Source organism: Euleptes europaea, chromosome 20 (assembly GCF_029931775.1).
Source record: "Euleptes europaea isolate rEulEur1 chromosome 20, rEulEur1.hap1, whole genome shotgun sequence".
In the NCBI taxonomy this organism is placed as follows: Eukaryota; Metazoa; Chordata; class Lepidosauria; order Squamata; family Sphaerodactylidae; genus Euleptes; species Euleptes europaea.
In genome coordinates, this window is record NC_079331.1 from 14386739 (window position 1) to 14405342 (window position 18604).

At 46.0% G+C, this 18604-nt stretch overlaps 1 protein-coding gene across 1 annotated transcript in view; it reads right to left on the reverse strand.

Moving 5' to 3' along the window:
- Nucleotides 1–2847: 2847 nt before the first annotated feature.
- CHSY1 (chondroitin sulfate synthase 1) overlaps nt 2848–18604 on the reverse strand; it is a 95016-nt gene continuing 79259 nt past the window's right edge. Inside the window, exon 3 of the mRNA XM_056865658.1 lies at nt 2848–4724. Coding sequence (XP_056721636.1) covers nt 3132–4724 — 1593 coding nt within the window. The 3' untranslated portion in view covers nt 2848–3131. The remainder of the gene's footprint in view (nt 4725–18604) is intronic.

Consider the following 18604-nt stretch of genomic DNA (forward strand, 5'->3'; position numbering starts at 1 on the left):
TTCAGCCATGGTTTTGCATGATGTTGGAACTGAAGAAAAGGGGCCATAGCTCAGTGGTAGAGCATTTGCTAGGCATGCAGAATGTCCTAGGTGCAATCCCTGGCGTCTCCAGTTAAAGGGACTAGGCAAGTAGGTGATGTGAAAGACCTCTGCCTGGAGAGCTGCTGCCAGTCAGAGTAGCTAATACTGACTTTGATGGACCAATAGTCTTATTCAGTATAAGGAAGCTTCATGTGTTCATGTGTGTTCAATAGTTGGTTTTTATATGCCGACTTTCTCTACCACTTAAGGAAGAATCAAACGAGCTTACAATCACCTTCCCTTCCCCTCCCCACAACAGACGCCCTGTGAGGGAGGTGGGGCCGAGAGAGCTCTCAGAGAGCTGTGACTAGCCCAAGTTCACCCTGCAGGCTTCATGTGGAGGAGTGGGGAATCAAACCCGGTTCTCCAGATTAGAGTCCAAACCACCACTCTTAACCACTACACCACGCTGGCTCTCAACCGCAATGGCAGATTTCCATTATGTAGAGGTTGCTGACTGATGTGAAACCCATAGAAATTCAAACCCACCACTTTATATTCTTAATAAGCTCGATAGCATTGTTTTATGATTTATCAAGTCAGAGATATACTACTTCTGACTGTGGAGGTTCCCTTTTGTCACCATGGCCAGTAGCCCCTTTGAATCTGTCTAGCTTACAAAAGGTAGACTTATTTTGAGTCACCCGCGGTCATTTGTTTGCCCAGAGGTTCCCTATTTCGAATGTCTGTAGAACAACAAAAATACCAGCTAACTTCTCTTTTAAAGTTTTCTGTTGGGTTGCTTGGAAATGTTACTCGACGTAGTTGATCAGGGGAGTGGTTACCGACAAGCCCGTCCAGAGTCAGGACACTACACACAAGTCACTTTTTTTGACACCTTCACTTCTCTATGCTAGTTCACAGAAACACAACCAGCAATAAGGAGTCAGTGTGGTACTGCAGTAAATATACATATATACATACATACATAGTTCACTCATTTTATTTTTCTTTTGGAAAAAAGATAGTTACATATTGTTAAAGGTAAAGGCGGTCCCCTGTGCAAGCACCGGGTCATTCTTGACCCATGGGGTGACGTCACATCCCGACGTTTACTAGGCAGACTATGTTGACGGGGTGGTTTGCCAGGGCCTTCCCCAGTCGTCTACCCTTTACCCCCAGAAAGCCGGGATCTCGTTTTACCGACCTCGGAAGGATGGCAGGCGGAGTCGACCTTGAGCCGGCGACCTGAAACCGACTTCCGTCGGGATCGAACTCAGGTCATGAGCAGAGCTTTCGTCTGCAGTATGGGGCTCTCCTACAAAAGGTTGTGCCATTATAGGACACTATTTCGACCGCCCAAGTTTCAGCATTGGGGTAAGGCGTCCGATTTAATGTTGTAACAGGGTATGTGTATTTTGAAACTTCTGCTGCATGCTTAGTTAACTCCCCCCTCCTTTCTATTCCCCTTCCCCAAAGTTGATGCTCGTCTTGGGGCATCAAAAACTATAGCATAATTCTTTCTGAGATGGTTAACCTGTGTCTCAGCTGTATGAATGTAGGCAGAGGTAGCTCGCAAGTGGAAGCGCTCCTTCACAGAAAAAAGAAATCCCCGCATGTAGCAAACTAGCAGGTCAGGAAGCGGGTCAAGCTGGCAGGCTTTTTCCTTTATGTGTTGATCTTCTGCACGGAGGGAATGTTTTGTATGGAGGAGCATTCGGGTCATGAGAACCCACGACTGCAGACTTCAGACCAAATACCTCAGTGAAAAAACAAACTGCAGACCAAGATTTCAGTCATTCGTTGGTTTTTTTTTTTTAAGAAATAAGTGGGGGGGGGTGTAAAAAAAGAAAGCTTTCGAAATAAATCTTTGGAGATCAGTTTACTGTGAAGTAAGAAGATTTACACTACCTTGAACAGTAAGAAAATGCAATACATTCCTAAGATATATAAATATTAACAACTATCGGTTTTTAAAAAATAGAAGACAGGAATCTAAAACAAAGGATATGAAATAAATTAAAAACCTATCTGATAAAGAAAAAAAGAAGCTAGGTAAGCAAAAAAAAGAAAAGAAAAGAAAGAAAGAAACAAAAGGTAATAAATTGTTCCCAATCCAAATACTGTAACTAGTTTGGGGAAGCAAAACCCTGAATGTTTCCTCCCCCCCCCTCAACACATCTCATTTGGGGTGTCTAGGTTTTCGGTTTGTTGCTTTTTACAGCAAAGAAATTTCCTTACTATTTGCTAAAATGTCGCTCTTGGTCATCTACACAGAAGATCCAATTCAGAAAACAAGAGTGTTTGCTACGGAGATTGTAACATTAGATCCACATAGGGACCAAGTAGGAAAAGACAGGTTTATTATTATTATTATTTTTTACAAAAGACTAACACAGTAAAAAAAAATGTGCTCACTTTCCCCCTTCCCGCCCCCTTTCTCCCCCCCAGTTGCCCAAAATACAATGATCTGAATGGTACATCCTAAGATTGAAATACCAACCAAATGACAACCCTCTTGGAAGCAAATGAGCAAATACTGCCTCATGGGTTTCTTTGTTGTAACACTTCTCTTTAAAAACAAACAAACAAAAAACCCCTAAAGGATAAAGAAGAATGCACTCATTCTGTAGCAACCCCCAAAATTGTAAAAGAATCCTTTTTGCCACATTACATTACATTCCTACCGGAAGAAACCCGCACGTCAACAATGCGCAATGGAATGGGCTGTGGAGTGGAATTTGGGAGGAAGTTTTCCTTTGATTTTAAAACGTCTGCTTATCAGGAAAATAATAATAATAATAATAATAATAAAAAGTTGTTATTTCAAGTTGCCGGAACCAAGTAAAAGTCATAATACTCAGCCACTGATGTGTGTTCCAAAAGGCAAAGGTTTTGTTCAGAAAAAAAGCGCTCCAAAGGTCCTCGTAAGAAAAGCAACGGTTTGTAAAATATACCCTTGTGCGGTTGTTCTGTTTTTATCTTGTTTTTTTAAAAAATCAACTATCAAAAACGTTTTGCAAAATATAAATTAGGGCAATTTTTTTTTTTACTTAAAAATGCAACAGGTAGTTTTTTTCTCGTTTTTTTCCTCCAGCATAGCTGGATCATTAGGCTGTCCTCAGGGAACCGTTGGAATTGCTATTTTTCCCAAAGCTCAACTCATTTTTCTGAAGCCACAGCTCCGCCAACTGTTGCGTGGACCCATAAGTTGATGCTTTGGACCCCAAACACATTTTATACTGTTTTGGATCAAGGTTAGGGTCACAAAAGACAGGGTGATGTACGTGAACGACACCAACTTCTTGGCTCCGGAAAGTTTTTAGGCCAGCCTGAATAACTTTGTTGAACAAGTCTACGTCCTCAAGGCCCCAACCTTGGATGGAAACGTCAAAGCCGCCTGCTCGAAGGAGATCACCCTTGTAAATGCACGCAATTCCAAAACCATAGTTCCTCCAGAAGCCTGTTTTCTGGGTGAAGGCAAAATGATTATCGCTTGGGACTTTCCCGCTGTAAACAATCTTTGGATCGTACTGGCTAAAGATGATGGGGAAATAAATCTGTTGGCCCAAAACCGTGTTGGCTCTACACCTCTGGAGAAACTCTGCCGTAAATACCAAGTCCACATCGCAGAAGAACAGCAAGGAGTCGTTGTTAAACTGGGAAGATCCGACTTCTAGCGCCAGAGCTCGAGAGAATTCACCAGACACGGGCAAGACCTGCATGTCCGCCTTGGGGTACTTCATGCGATAATCTCTCATCAATTCAATCTGCCTCGTTTTGTCGGGATTTGAGTCTGAATTGAAAAGCAAGACAACCAATTTGACATTCTGATTCGGAATGAGGCAGGTCTTCTCAAAATTCAACATGAATCGTGCGAACATGTCAAAGCGCCCGGACAGAGGAATCAAGATGTTGATCTTCTTGTCTTTGGGCTCCTTCTTCTCCGCTTTTGACTTGCTCAGCTGGAATGGGACAAACATCTTCAGAGAATTGGAGAGAAATGACAAGGAGCCCGAATCCTGGTTGATTTTACTCGCCAACTCTTTGGCGTCTATCTCTTCATCCTCCATAAAGTGGACTTTGCTGAAAGTCTGTTGCAAGTACGCGTGCCTTCTGACCGGAACGGTCATTTTCTTTCCCTTGTGCTTCTTGTACAACAGCAGTAAGTCGAGAACATATTCTGCCCCGTACATGGGGTTGACTCGGCGATAGCCATACTGTATCTCTTTGAAGTCAATGATCCGGCCTCTGGTCTTGGCGTTGGCATTGATCATCTCCATTACTTGCATAACAATGTCATCCAATGCCTCCCGCTGGGAGGAATCCATCCCTCGACGAGGTGGCTGTCCGTCCACAGCGGAATAAAGATATTTCCCAGTGAGGAACTCCCACTCCAAAACCTCTTCGCGCTGCTGTGGCTGAAAGCGCATGAAGGAGGGCGCCATCCCCAGTTGCAGGTCGTCTCTGTGGACTTCTGAGTTGCTGTATTTACTCATCAGGACAATCTCCCGGTGCAGCTGGATGGTCCTGTATCGCAGCTCTGCTATTTTGCGACTCAGCATGTAGCTATGGAGTCTATACTGGTAGGGTGGACTCTTGTTGGGGTGTAAGGTGATCGCTCGGTGAATCTTGCTGTTGCGGAGATCCTTGATGTAACCTTTTTTGTTCTGCTCGTAGTTTTCATAAAAGAGTTGTTGCATCTAAGACAAAAAAATAAAGAGGGGGGAATGTTATTATGGGATTTTGGCTCCCAGCCCACCATCCCTTACATTGTTTGCACAAAGGCACAAGTCTTTAGCAATATCAGCCAACTCTCCAAAGGCAGTGTCCTTGACTTTTGCCCAGGGTCCCAGAATTTCTAAGAATGCCCCTGAAGAAGAAGAGTTGTTTTTTGTATGCCGACCTTCTCCACCACTTAAGGGAGAATCAAACCGGCTTACAATCACCTTCGCTCCCCCCCCCCCACAACAGACACCTGTGATGTATGTGGGGCTGAGAGAGCTGCGACTAGCCCAGGTCACCCAGTTGGCTTCATGTGTAGGAGCAGGGAAACAACTCCAGTTCACCAGATTAGCCTCTGCCGCTCATGTGGAGGAGTGGGGAATCAATCCTGCTTCTCCAGATCAGAGTCCACCTGCACTAACTCTGAGACTTTCTGCATGCACTGCATGAAATCTGCCCCCGGGCAATCACCGTTGCTAATAACGCTGCCTTATAGAGTCACAGCATTGGTCCTACCAGCTCAGTATAGTCTGTTCTGATTATCTGTGGCTCCCCAGTGTCTCAGGCAAGACATCTTCCAAATCACCTACTGCCTGGTCCTTTTAACTGGAGATGGTGGGGATTGAACCCGGGACCTTCTGCATGCAAAGCAGGAATCATAGAATCATAGGAACGCTAGCACTAAGCTCCACTGCCCCCTACCAGCTGAAGCACACCAATTATACACTCCTAAAATGGTCTTCCGGAGACAGCTAGGAGGAACACTAGGGGACCAGGCGCTTTAACGGGGTCTCAAAGACCTAAAGGAACATAGCTGCGCTTTACGCTCCATTCAAAGACCGATCAAATGCCTTCTGCCGGTATCAGGAAACGGCAGTGGGAAGCGCAGGTATCTCAAACCCATGCAATATTGATGGGAAAAGATAAAAATCAGGGCTCAGGTTAAGACCGGCAGAGATAAATATTTATGACTGAACGAATTTAAACACCCACTCAGCCATTGCAAGCTGGGTTCGGCTAGACAGAGAGACGGTGATGCAAATCTCATTAAAGAAAACATCAGATGTCCATTGGGCAAGAAAGGGTTTTGACCTGTGATTTTTAACCATGCTCAGTCAGCAAGTGGAGCCATGGCGGGTCCTGACGGCCATGAGGCTGAGCCCGTAGGGTCACCAACCAAATGGCCCAACGAGAAACAAAAAGAAGAAGAGTTGGTTTTTATACGCCAACTTTCTCTACCACTTAAGGGAGAATCAAACTGGTTTACAATCAATATTGCGAGAATTCCCAAAATGTGACAAAGAGATACAAAGTGAGCACATGCTACTGGAAAAATGGCGGCGATAGACTTGCTCGAAAGGTTATGTTGACACTATGCTGAAGTCTATTAAGTTGCAATAGTATGTCTAAAAAATATACTGAAATAATAATAAAAAAGTTTGAAATATTGCGAGAATTACCAAAATGTGACACAGAGACAAGAAGCGAGCACATGCTGTTGGAAAAATGGCCGACAGACTTGCTAAAAAATGCAGTAGCTGTGATGCGCAATAAAACGAGGTGAAATAAACTGTCAGGCCTTTGCCTTTTAGCTGAAGCAAAGGCTCTTGACATGAGTTAGGCCAGGTTCTGGCTACACGTCAAGTCCTTGGTTCTCATGCCTATGGACATCTGTGTACAGTTTTGCTCATCCTGTTTTCTGCAGCTGTGGTACTGTTTAGGCTATCTTCCTGGGAACCGCTTATCTCGGGGTTGCTTAGCAATGTTCATCTTTTCTGTCCGAAGTGTTTTAAGCATGTAACCTGCCTGTGTTCCCCATTACTGGCCTCACCTGCCTGCAGGCAGTCAGCCCTTTAATCTGTCTTTTTGCTCCTAATAAAGTCAGCCCTTTAATCTGTCAGCCCTTTAATCTGTCTTTTTGCTCCTAATAAAGTATTACTGCTTTAGAGCTACCTGCCTGGATGAGTTTGCTTATGGGATGCTAGGGACAGACGCCTGATCCTGACATAAACGAGCTGTGCCTGTAATCAGCTTCACTGGTTTTCCTTCTTAGAAAGACACTGTCCCTGCAATCCTAAATCACACCCTTCAACTGAAGCCAATGGGTTTCGAAGGGTGCAACTCTGCTTAGCACTAAACGAAGAGCTTCTAGTCCTCATGAAACCAGTCATCATGCTTAAAATAGTTGCTGCAGCGGCCTAGACAACCAGTTGGCCACGGGGGACAGAACAAAGAGGAGTTGGGGATGTTTTTAACTTGCCTTTCTCTCACGAAGGATTCAAGGAGGGTAATGGCCCAGGCTAGGAGCCCCGTGGCGCAGAGTGGTAAACTGCAGTATTGCAGTCCAAAGCTTTGCTCACGACCTGAGTTCGATCCCAACAGAAGTTGGTTTCAGGTCGCCGGCTCAAGGTCGACTCAGCCTTCCATCCTTCCGAGGTCGGTCAAATGAGGACCCAGCTTGTGGGGGTAAAGGGAAGATGACTGGGGAAGGAACTGGCAAACCACCCCGTAGCAAAGTCTGCCTAGAAAATGTCGGGATGTGACATCACCCCATGGGTCAAGAATGACCCGGTGCTTGCACAGGGGACCTTTACCTTTAATGGCCCAGGCTAGCCTGATCTCGTCAGATCTCAAAAGCTAAGCAGGGTCAGCCCTGGTTAGTATTTGGATGGGAGACCACCAAGGGTTGCTGTGCAGAGGAAGGCACTGGCAAACCACCTCTGTTAGTCTCTTGCCATGAAAACCCCAAAAGAAGTCGCCATAAGTCGGCTGCGGCTTGACGGCACTTTACACACACAAACGGTTCTTACTAAATACAATATCAACCCGCATCAATTTTAAAACACATAATCCCCCCCGTCACTCCCAGAAAAGCACAACACAACTAACCAAGGATCCTTTTACAAAATTCTGCCTTATGCTGTTTCCTGACGCTTAAAAGGGGAACTCCCCAAACCTTCAGGAAAGCCGGTTCCACAACACGGAGGCCTCTTGTCAAAAAAGCCAGAAATAGAGCTGAGGCCGATTTAGTCAGACTGCAAGCCTTCTTACGTGTGCTATCACCATCTAGCCTAGAGGTTACTGTAGCATGGATAGGCACAGGCAGATGATTAACCAACAAGCTACAGTTTAAAAAGTATTTTGCAAGGCTCTTTTATGGTTTTTATTAAGAGAGAGAGAGAGAGTCAAACCCATCCAGCTCCAGAGCTGGGTTTCCAATAAGCAACCGACAGAATTTGCAAACAGCCCCAACAGGAAAGCTTGGTTTCCAATAAGCAGCTGATAGAAATTGCAAACAGCCCCAACAGCAAATTAGGAAAAGACAACATACTTGTCGATTACACAAAGGAATCCTTACGAGCTACTGACGGTCAGTTGGCACTAGATGTTATGACTCTTCAGCTTGCGACTATATGCGCAGGCCTGTTGCAAATGATCCCTTTTTCCCCCCACCCATGACATCTCTCAAGGGCTGTGCGGGACCCGTACGGGAAGTAGGGGACTGCAACCTGCAGAGGTGGACTCTCTCCTGGCAGAAGAGCCCCGCCAGAGAACGCGGACAGCGATTTGAAAGGGGGCGAAGGAAAGAGGCAGGGCATCACTTCCGTCTCAGGTGGTTGTGCGTGGGGAGCGGGATGGGAACAGAACCGACTTGATCGGGAGTAATGCACTGGTGTAGCATGGGGTAGTGGTTAGAGTATTGGACTAGGACCTGGGAGACCCAGGTTCGAATCCCCCCGCTGCCATGGAAGCTTTCTGGGTGACCGTGGGCCTGTCACTCATGGTTCATTCATTCAAACCTTTACTGGCATAGATCTCCCAAGTACATCTATCAGTCATTAAAATACAGTATATAAATGATAAAATATCAATAAAATAGTTAAAATCTGTAATTCTTAAAGTGCTATGTAGTCCATTTAATAGTGCTTAGCTCTGTGGAGGAGCTTGGTGCAGCGCTCCTAGAGAGGTTTCCAGGAATCTTGCTATCATCAGTGTTATATGCGCGTCCCTGTCCCTTAATAGGTAGCGCACTAAGCCCACATCTGTTTGTGCATGCAAATCACAGTGTAATAGGACACGGGCTACCGATTCTAGTTGTCTCTTTGTACAAACACAGAGTCTCTCTTCATAAGGAGTTACCCCACAGGGTTGTTGCGAGGGCGAAACAGAGGTAGAGGAGAACGACGTAAGCCACCTTGGGTCCCCATCGGGGAGTAAGGAGGGGTATATCTTATTGTTTTAATTGACAGCTGCCACAAACAGGGCTGGAGAGGAGGCATGCAAATGTTCTACATCAAATGAAATAAGCGGCATGCTGTATCATGCCTACATCTAAATTGACTTAACAATCAGGCGAGAATCTCGAATTGGCGGGAGGCGATAAAGTTCTGTTCGCTTCTACGATAATAGGATGCGAGGGAACCAGGCAAGAGCTGAGATACTCGGGCACAGAAATGAGGCAAGAAGAGGAGAAATGTCAGCTTTTGTGGTGTTAACATTCCTGTGATGGGATCTGACAAGGAGAATCTGTCAGCTTTGGGTCCAGATGTAGCCAGGCCTGTGATAAGCACAGATGTTTGAATTCATTGCATGCAAAGTCATTGCAGAACCGGGGAGAGAGTTGGGCAACACACCGGTCAATGGACCAATTAGGGTCAAATTGAGTACCGACTGATGATGGTTAAATATTGTCATGGAACCAAGAACGCTGCCATGTAGGTGGCAGATTTCCTTTTTAATATTTCTCCTGGTGTCATCTGTTAGCGAGGCAGGAATGAGCATCAGATACCATGTGATTAGTCAACACCAAACCCATTTTTAACACACAGCGGTCACCTTGCTGGCTCCGGTTAGACACCAAAGAGAAAATGCAACGTTTGAACATCACACGGGGAAGCGAAATGTTTCAGGCGGTCTGTGGATTTCATTTTTTCTCCAACCGCCTAGATTTTCTGGACCTTTTGTAGAATCTCACACAACCCTCATGACCTTTGGAGGACTGTGTTCACCTTGGAAGGCAGTGCAGTATAGCCCAATCTTGTCAGTTCTCAGAAGCTAAGCAGGGTCAGCCCTGGTTAGTATTTGGATGGGAGACCACCAAGGAATACCAGGGTTGCTGTGCAGAGGAAGGCACTGGCAAACCACCTCTGTTAGTCTCTTGCCATGAAAACCCCCAAAAGGGGTCACCATAAGTTGGTTGCGACTGGACGGTACTTTACACACACAGGTTAACCTTGGTTCTCCCAGAATCCTAAAGGCCATGCCTATGGGGGTATATGGAGGTATCATCAGCTACGGAGTATCAGATTTTTTTTTAAATCCATAATCCAATTAGCTGAATATAAGAATGTCTAGCAATTCACAGCCCAAAGAGGACGGAGGAAACAAGCAAACAAAAATGGCCTTTTTCTAGTGGTGCTGTTGAATCACAACTGATTCACGTGACCCTTTCCATGGGGCGTTCCAGGCAAGAGATGTCCAGAGGCGACTGGCCATTGCCTGCCTCAGCACAGCAACCCTGGACTTCTTGGTGGTCTCCCATCCAAGTGCTAAACAGAGCCGACCCTTCAAGAGAGCCGGCGTGGTGTCATGGTTAAGAGCTGTGGACTCTAATCTGGAGAACCGGGTTGGTTTTCCCACTCCTCCACATGAAGCCAGCTGGGTGACCTTGGGCTAGGCACAGCTCTCTCCGAACTCTCTCAGCCCCACCTACCTCACAGGGTGGCCGTGGTGGGGAGAGGAAGGGAAGCTGGTTGCAAGCAGGCTTGATTCTCCTTAAAAGGTAGAGAAAGTTGGCATATAAAACCCAACTCTTCTTCTTCAGTTCCCACTTCTGAGGAGCTCAGGATAGCTGAGGGCCAATCAGGCTGCTAGGATTTTAAAGCCGCCCTTCAAATAGCTTAATAATGACAAGACTCAAACTCATAGCTGAGTTTTAGCAAAGTTTTGGGAAGGTTCGTTTTATATATATTACAAGAAAAGGGATATAGCAGTGAGAACGCACTCCCTCTCTCTATGTAATAGAGGAGGAACCAATTAAATAAATGCAAACTCAGTGTTTGGAAGGAGAAAGCTGTGCTTGGCAAGAGAAACTGCTTTTCGCTGCGTGCTGTAAAACTCTACCGCTGGCTTTCTTCCTGGCACCCGGTCAAAAAAGGTCCCAAGAAAGGTTCCTCCTTGCAGAGCCCCCCACACTACTGAACCCAAAAGTTGCTTTGGCGTCCAGAGAGAAGAGCCAGCTCACTTAAGGGGGGGGGGGGGGAGTTACAGTAAGGCAAAGCCAAGGTCATGCAATTCCCAAGGCACTTCGCTTCCAGCTGCGAATCGGAGAAGCTGAACACGCTCCAGCTTAATCTTGCGTTTACATTATGCAACGGTCTCATTAACGGGGCAGCCTGGTTTTGTCCAATGAACAAGGGGGGGGGGATAAGTTTTGACATTTGCATTTTCTTGGGAAAACAAATTAGTCTCTAGTAATCCAAAAACGATTAAGGTTTGCCTTTATTGCATCTGCAGGTTTTGAAGAAAAAAAAACACAATATAGTTCTGTATCAATTCGCAGAAGTGAGCCTCTTTCTTAAGAGAAGATGATGATGAATAAGAAAACTTGATTTTTATATGCTCACTTACTCTAGCACTTAAGGAAGAATCATACCGGCTTACAATCACCCTCATTTCCCCTCCCCACAACAGACACCCCTGTGAGGTAGGTGGGGCTGAGAGAGCTCTAAGAGAGCTGTGACTAGCCCAAGGCCACCCAACTGGCTTCATGTGGAAGAGTGGGGAGACCAACCCGTTTCACCAGATTAGCCTCTGCCGCGCATGTGGAGGAGTGGGGAATCAAACCCGGTTCTCCAGATCAGAGTCCATGAACCCATGAAGCTGCCTTATACTGAATCAGACCCTTGGTCCATCAAAGTCAGCACTGTCTCCTCAGACCGGCAGCGGCTCTCCAGGGTCTCAGGCAGAGGTCTTTCACACCACCTACTTGCCTAATCCCTTTAACTGGAGATGTCAGGGATTGAAGCTGGGACCTTCTGCATGCCAAGCAGATGCTCTACCACTGAGCCAGGGCCCCTCCCACGGCTCCAAACCACCACTCTTAACCACGACACCACGCTGGCTCTCAGCAATTAGTATCTAGCAATCCAAAAATGATTTTTTTTTTTTTTGCATCTGCAGGTTTTGAACATAAAAAACAATATAGTTCTGTATCCACTCGCAGAAGCGGTTCTCTTAAGAGCGGTATCTATCTCCCCAGATGTGCATGCTGCCCTTCTGGACACGAAAGAATTAGCTCAAAACAGATGTCTGTTGGAAGCTGGACTGGAAAGGAGAAAGGAAAACATGCCAAAGTTGCAGCCACCTAATGCATGTTCACAAGGAGATGCACAGAACTTTAAGCGAAGGCACAATTCTCAAATTGGCAACCCAGCGTAAGACACCGACGCTTAGAGTTGCCAGGTCCCTCTTCGCCACAGCCGGGAGGTTTTTGGGACGGAGCTTGAGGAGGGCAGGGTTTGGGGAGGGGAAGGACGTAAATGCCATAGAGTCCAATTGCCAAAGCGGCCATTTTCTCCAGGGGAACTGATCTCTATCAGTTGGAATGGCAGGAGATCTCCAGCTAGTATCTGGAGGTTTGGAAACCGGCACGGGGAAAAATCAGTACAATGATACAAAATATGTATATTGTGTTTCAAAACAAGTACAATGGACTACAACAAGTGACAACAAACAATATATACAAAATATACAAAACGTGTTTGATGCTGTCTATTAATAGTACAGTCTGCAAGTAGAACAATCTTCTTAGTATATAGAAAAGTAGTTTAAAAGTCCATCAGGTACATGTATAAATGATCACAAAGTCTTCATTAAGCATGATGGGTGGGGGACGGCCGTTTCAAAATTCCTTCAGCCCCATTTCCAATCAAGTATCCAAGCTTAATTAAATTCTATATATCATCATGAAGTCAATTCACCAGTTCCCGTAGGATACTCCCAAGTGTAGGCAACAGCTTAGCTTAGTCCCCCACCCATCATGCTTAATGAAGACTTTGTGATCATTTATACATGTACCTGATGGACTTTTAAACTACTTTTCTATATACTAAGAAGATTGTACTACTTGCAGACTGTACTATTCATAGACAGCATCAAACACGTTTTGTATATTTTGTATATATTGTTTATTGTCACTTGTTGTAGTCCATTGTACTTGTTGAATGTTTTGAAACACAATATACGTATTTTGTATCATTGTACTGATTTTTCCCCGTGCCAGTTTCCAAACCTAACAGTATTAGCACGGAGGTGCTCTCTTTTTTCTTGTTTTGCTAGTATCTGGAGGTTGGCAACCCTACTGTTGCTGCTGCCGTCCCTTGAAACAGGGGCTGCATCCCCAGCTCTTGGGGCCACGTTTTAACTCTGAACTGGAAGATGAGGAAGAGGGCGGCTAACAAAAACAAGAGCGGAGTGTGAGCTAAAAATCTGCAAAACCCAAAAGCTTGCATTATACTTATGAAAACCTAAACTGGGCCAACCAAATTTCACCTTACCTGCTATCCACCCTTTTAAACTTTGGGACTCTCACAGAAGCAAACTCTACCTACTGAAATAGGAGGAGGAAGATGATGAAGAAAAAAAGTTGGTTTTATATGCTGACTTTCTCTACCACTTAAGGGAGACTCAAACCAGCTTACAATCACCTTCCCTTCCCCTCCCCACAACAGACACCCTGTGAGGTAGGTGGGGCTGAGAGAGCTCTAACAGAGCTGTAACTTGCCCAGTGTCACCCAGCTGGCTTCGGGTGGAGGAGCGGGGAAACCAACCCGGTTCTCCAGATCAGACTCCACCGCTCCAAAACCACCGCTCTTAACCACTACACCACGCTGGATGCCGAAGGCATTCCAGTCAGCTCTTTTTCCATGTGACTTGACAGAGGGTCCTGCCTGACCCGGAGGCTGGCACAGTTCGCTCCACGTGGAACTGATCTGAACTAACAAATCTCGCCTCCACATCTGGGCGACCTGAACCGACGTAATAACAAGCCTGTTTCTGTTTTGGGAAAGAAGTACGCTTCCGTCCTTTCCAGTTTTAAAGCTTGCTCGGTCTCTCTCTCCCCCCATCCCAATTAGGGCAGAGGTTTGTTGCTCAGTCCCATGCGCTGGGAGGACAGACACAACCCATCCCTCGCCAGCACAACTTGGCTGCCTTCTGGAGTCTGCCTTGTGAAGGGGTGTAGGTGTGTTTTGCCAAAAGCGCCGCGGGGTAACCGTCACGGGGAACCCGCACCGATGCCCTCATTACGTGGGAAGCAAAGAAACCACACAATTCACTCGCCGTCCACTCCTCGACCCTGTTTGGCTAGTTTTTTTTCTCCAGATGCTGCTGGGCCTAGAATTTGACCACATGATACTGCACAGTGGCGAAAAGACAAAGGCATTTTTCCTTCCCTTCAACTGGACTCAAATTACCATTGAAAAAAATACCATACCCAAACAGTTTGGATTTCAGTATATCTCGGAGGGGGGGGGTTGTCAAAGAAGAAAGAAGAGTTGGTTTTTATATGCCGACTTTCTCTACCATTCAAGGAAGAATCAAACCGGCTTACAGTCACCTTCCCCTCCCCACAACAGACACCCTGCGAGGAAGGTGGGGCTTTAACATGAGAGTAAAAAGAAAACCTGCATTTTGTTTATTGGGAATTCCACAAGAAAATATGGGTAGCAATGATAGGGTCATTTGTCAATATAGTTTTGCTGCTGCAAGAATTGTAATAGCTAAAATTTGGAAGCAAGTGAATAAACCTTCAATTCGTGACTGGAGAGAGAAACTATTGATGTACATGAGGATGGCCAAATTAACAGAATTCCTACATGGAAAAGATATGGAAGAATTCAAAAAAACGTGGGCAAAGGCCGTCATATATTGGGATAAACTGGCAGAAATGGATTTTACTATTTTAGTTAGTGTTATAGAAACAAGATTTATTACTTTTCTATTTTACTGTTAATAATGTAATTTTAAAAACTGTTTAGACACTTCTTCGGAAGTCTGGTGATGGGTCACTTTTTAAGGTGGGTGGAGGGTCAAAAGGGTATTTTTGTTTTTTGAACTTTATAACTTTGTAACTATGAATGTATTAATTAGAGCATATAATTAATACTCTTGTATTTTCTTTTTATTTTCTTTTAATTATTGTATTTGTTTGTTTTGTTTTATGTTATAAAAATAAAAAAATTATATAAAAAGGAAGGTGGGGCTGAGAGAGCTGTGACTAGCCCAAGGTCCCCCAGCTGGCTTTGTGTGTAGGAGCGGGGAAACAAATCCAGTTCACCAGATTAGCCTCCGCCGCTCATGTGGAGGAGTGGGGAATCAAACCCGGCTCTCCAGATCAGAGTCCACTGCTCCAAACCACCGCTTTTAACCACTACACCAAATTTTGGTTGTGTCATTGGAGGATTACGGTCTGGTGGTAAAGAAGGTAAGGATGCAGAGTAGCGAGCTGCATGTTATGAAGAATATGGACGCCGAGGGAGAAAATGGCGTTCTGGGGACTGAGAGAGGAGGGCCAGATGCTGAAGGCGCTGTGAACCTCAATACGAAAAAAATATGTATTTTGGCCTGGTGCTTCCAAAAAAGTAAAGACGCCAGGAAATTCCCAAGAGGGAGGATGTTCCAGATGTGAGGTACCACCACAGAAAATGCTGAACTGAGGTATGCTTAGGTACTGGGGTATACTGCGTCGGAACATGGAGGCTCCATTTAGTTACCCTAAAGCACTGCTTGAAGCTAAGCTGGCGCACACCGGATCCAAAAGCTGGGAGGCAAAACTGCCAAGTTGGGGAAAGGGGAGAGGTAGAAGATATATAGTGAAGGCTGGGTGGGTGGGAAACGACCAGGCGTAAGACCCTACTTTCAACAAACACTTCCTCCCAAAGTTTGTGGAACAATCTGTGTCGATCTCTGGACTCGGCCCTTATTTTTAATAGAACCCTTTTATCTGTTACTGAACACTGCCTTGGTTTTTTTTTTCCCTTGACGTGCCTCATAAAAAAACACTTTGCAAATAAATGAAGAATTAATGTGTTACCCCGCTCGGAAAAGCTTTTAGGGAGTTCAGAAAAGTTGCGATACCCCTGCCTGGCAGAGGGTCAGACTGTTCCACACCGCTGTGTAATGCTCAGTGGTTGAACATGATATACTGGGGACGACGGTTTCGACATCTGCTTACGGGAACAGCAAAGCGGGCCAAACGTACAATAAAATCCAGCTGAGCCGAAAACATGTGCTCCCGGCTGGCCTGCCGCCCCTCGGATGTGCCACCTGAAATCTGGGGTTGTTGTTGTCCGGAAGGGGGGGGGGGAAGAGAAGGCAAGAAGACGCCCGTTGCCCGGAGGCATCTCTTAACCCAAAAAGTATGGCCGTGTGGGATCCAGATTCCAACTGGGGTCATGCGAGGAAAGAAAGAGGAGGGGAGAATCGGCTCTTCCGTCCTCACATGTTTTTGCAAACTGAAGGCGTTCACCTTAAAGTTATAGCCCCTTAGAGGAGGAAGAAGGTTGGTTTTTATATGCCGACTTTCTCTGCCACTCAAGGAAGACTCAAGCCAGTTTGCAATCACCTTCCCTTCCCCTCTCCACAACAGGCACCCTTTGAGATAGGTGGGGCTTAAAGAGCTCTATGAGAACTGTGTCTAGCCCAAGGTCACCCAGCTGGCTTCATGTGGAGGAGTGGGGAAACCAACCTGGTTCTCCAGATTAGAGTTTACGGCTCCAAACCACCGCTCTTAACCACTACACCATGCTGGTATGCATGTCTTTTCTCCTTCAACTGTATACCTATTCTGATCAGCAAAATCAAGCGGAAGGCAGAAGGAGAAAGGATCCATTTCCCTTCTCCAAAGAATCCAGCAGCAAATAAGTTTAACATACATCTGAGGAGCCCTGTGGCGCAGAGTGGTAAGGTGCCATACTGTGGTCCGAGTTCTGCTCACGACCTGAGTTCGAGTCTGACAGAAGTCGGTCTCAGGTCGACTCAGCCTTCCATCCTTCCGAGGTTGGTAAAATGAGAACCCAGCTTGCTGGGGGCAAAGCGGAGGCAACTGGGGATGGCAATAGCAAACCACCCCGTCAATTGTGGAACTCCCTGCCCCAGGATGTGGTGATGGCTGCCAACTTGGAAGGCTTGAAGAGGGGAGTGGACATGTTCATGGAGGAAAGGGCTATCCACTGCTACTAGTCAAAAGTGAATACTGGTCATGATGCATACCTATTCTCTCCAGGGTCAGAGGAGCATGCCTATTACATTAAGTGCTGTGGAACGCAGGCAGGATGCTGCTGCTGCTGCAGTTGTCTTTGTTTGTGGGCTTCCTAGAGGCATTGGTTTGGCCACTGTGTGAACAGACTGCTGGACTTGATGGACCTTGGTCTGATCCAGCAGGGCTTTTCGTATGTTCAAGTAAACACTGTAATGTGATGCCACTCCATGGGTCATTAATGACCCGGTGCTTTCATTGGGGACCACTGAGCTAGATAAATAAACATCGTCTCCTGTAACTGGTGGTGATTCTCCTATGCTTCCAGCAGAGATCCTTCCCTGCCTTGATACTTGCATTTAAAAAAAAAAAAACTGCAGATGTTTGCAATCGAATTTGGGACCTTGTACAAGTGGCCCAGGTGTTTCGCTGAGATCCAGCTTCTCCTGATGTGGAAAGTGTGCCCGAAAGCTCAACGAGCCAATCCATTCACCCCTTTATGGCTTCTTCTCTCTACTGGTGTAACCCAGGCATGGGATCTACAGCTCTAAACAGCCAGCATGGTGTAGTGGTTAAGAGCGGTGGTTAGGAGCGGTGGACTCTAATCTGGAGAACCAGGTTTGATTCCCCACTCCTCCACATGAGCGGTGGAGAGGAAGGGAAGGTGATTGTAAGCCAGTTTGATTCTTCTTTAAGTGGTAGAGAAAGTTGGCATATATAAACCAACTCCAACTCCTCCTCCTCTTCTTCTAGGCCTACAACTGTCTTGGGACAGTGAGAATTCACAGATGGGAGCTGGAGAGATTTTTGCATAGCTGGCTGGCAGAGATTGCAATTCTTAGCTAGGCTGTAAGCTGGCAGTTAACCAAAGAAGGGCTGTTTCTCGAACATGGATTTATAAAGTGCACACGGCCGAATTGGAGCTGTACGCTGGTCTTGGCGATCTACTCTGTGTAGGGCCTATAAAATGCAGTTGCGGATAAGGCCTTGGGTCAAACTACAGTTCGGTGATGGGCCTGGCCCAGAAAAGAAGGCAAAGAGGGATCTGGACCTTGGGGAGGGGCTGTGGCTCAATGGTAGAGCATCTGCTTGGCATGCAGAAGGTCCCAGGTTCAGTCCCCAGCATCTCCAGTTAAGGGGACTAGGCGAGTAGGTGATGTGAAAGACCTCTGCCTGAGATCCTGGAGAGCCGCTGCCGGTCCGAGCAGACAATACTGGCTTTGATGGTCCAAGGGTCTGGTTCAGTATAAGGCAGCTTCATGTGTTCATGTGGACCTGAGGCCACAATGCTGGGGAAGAGGGTTTAATTCTAACACCCAAGTGAAAATTCACACACATGCAGTGGCTGTTTTAAACACTGGTGTGATGGAACGCCTCTTGTTTTAATATATTTTTTTAAATTTTGTTCTCACACATACCAACCCTCATTTCAGGACCAGCCAAGTGTCAGTGGCTGAGCATCTGATTTGCGTGTAGAGGGTCACAGATTCTTCCCCCAGCTAGTTAAAAGGATTTAGTTGCAGGTAATGGGAAAGACTCCTGGAAGCCGCTGCCAGTCAGAGTGGGCAATACTGACTACGTTGGGCCAATGGTCTTACT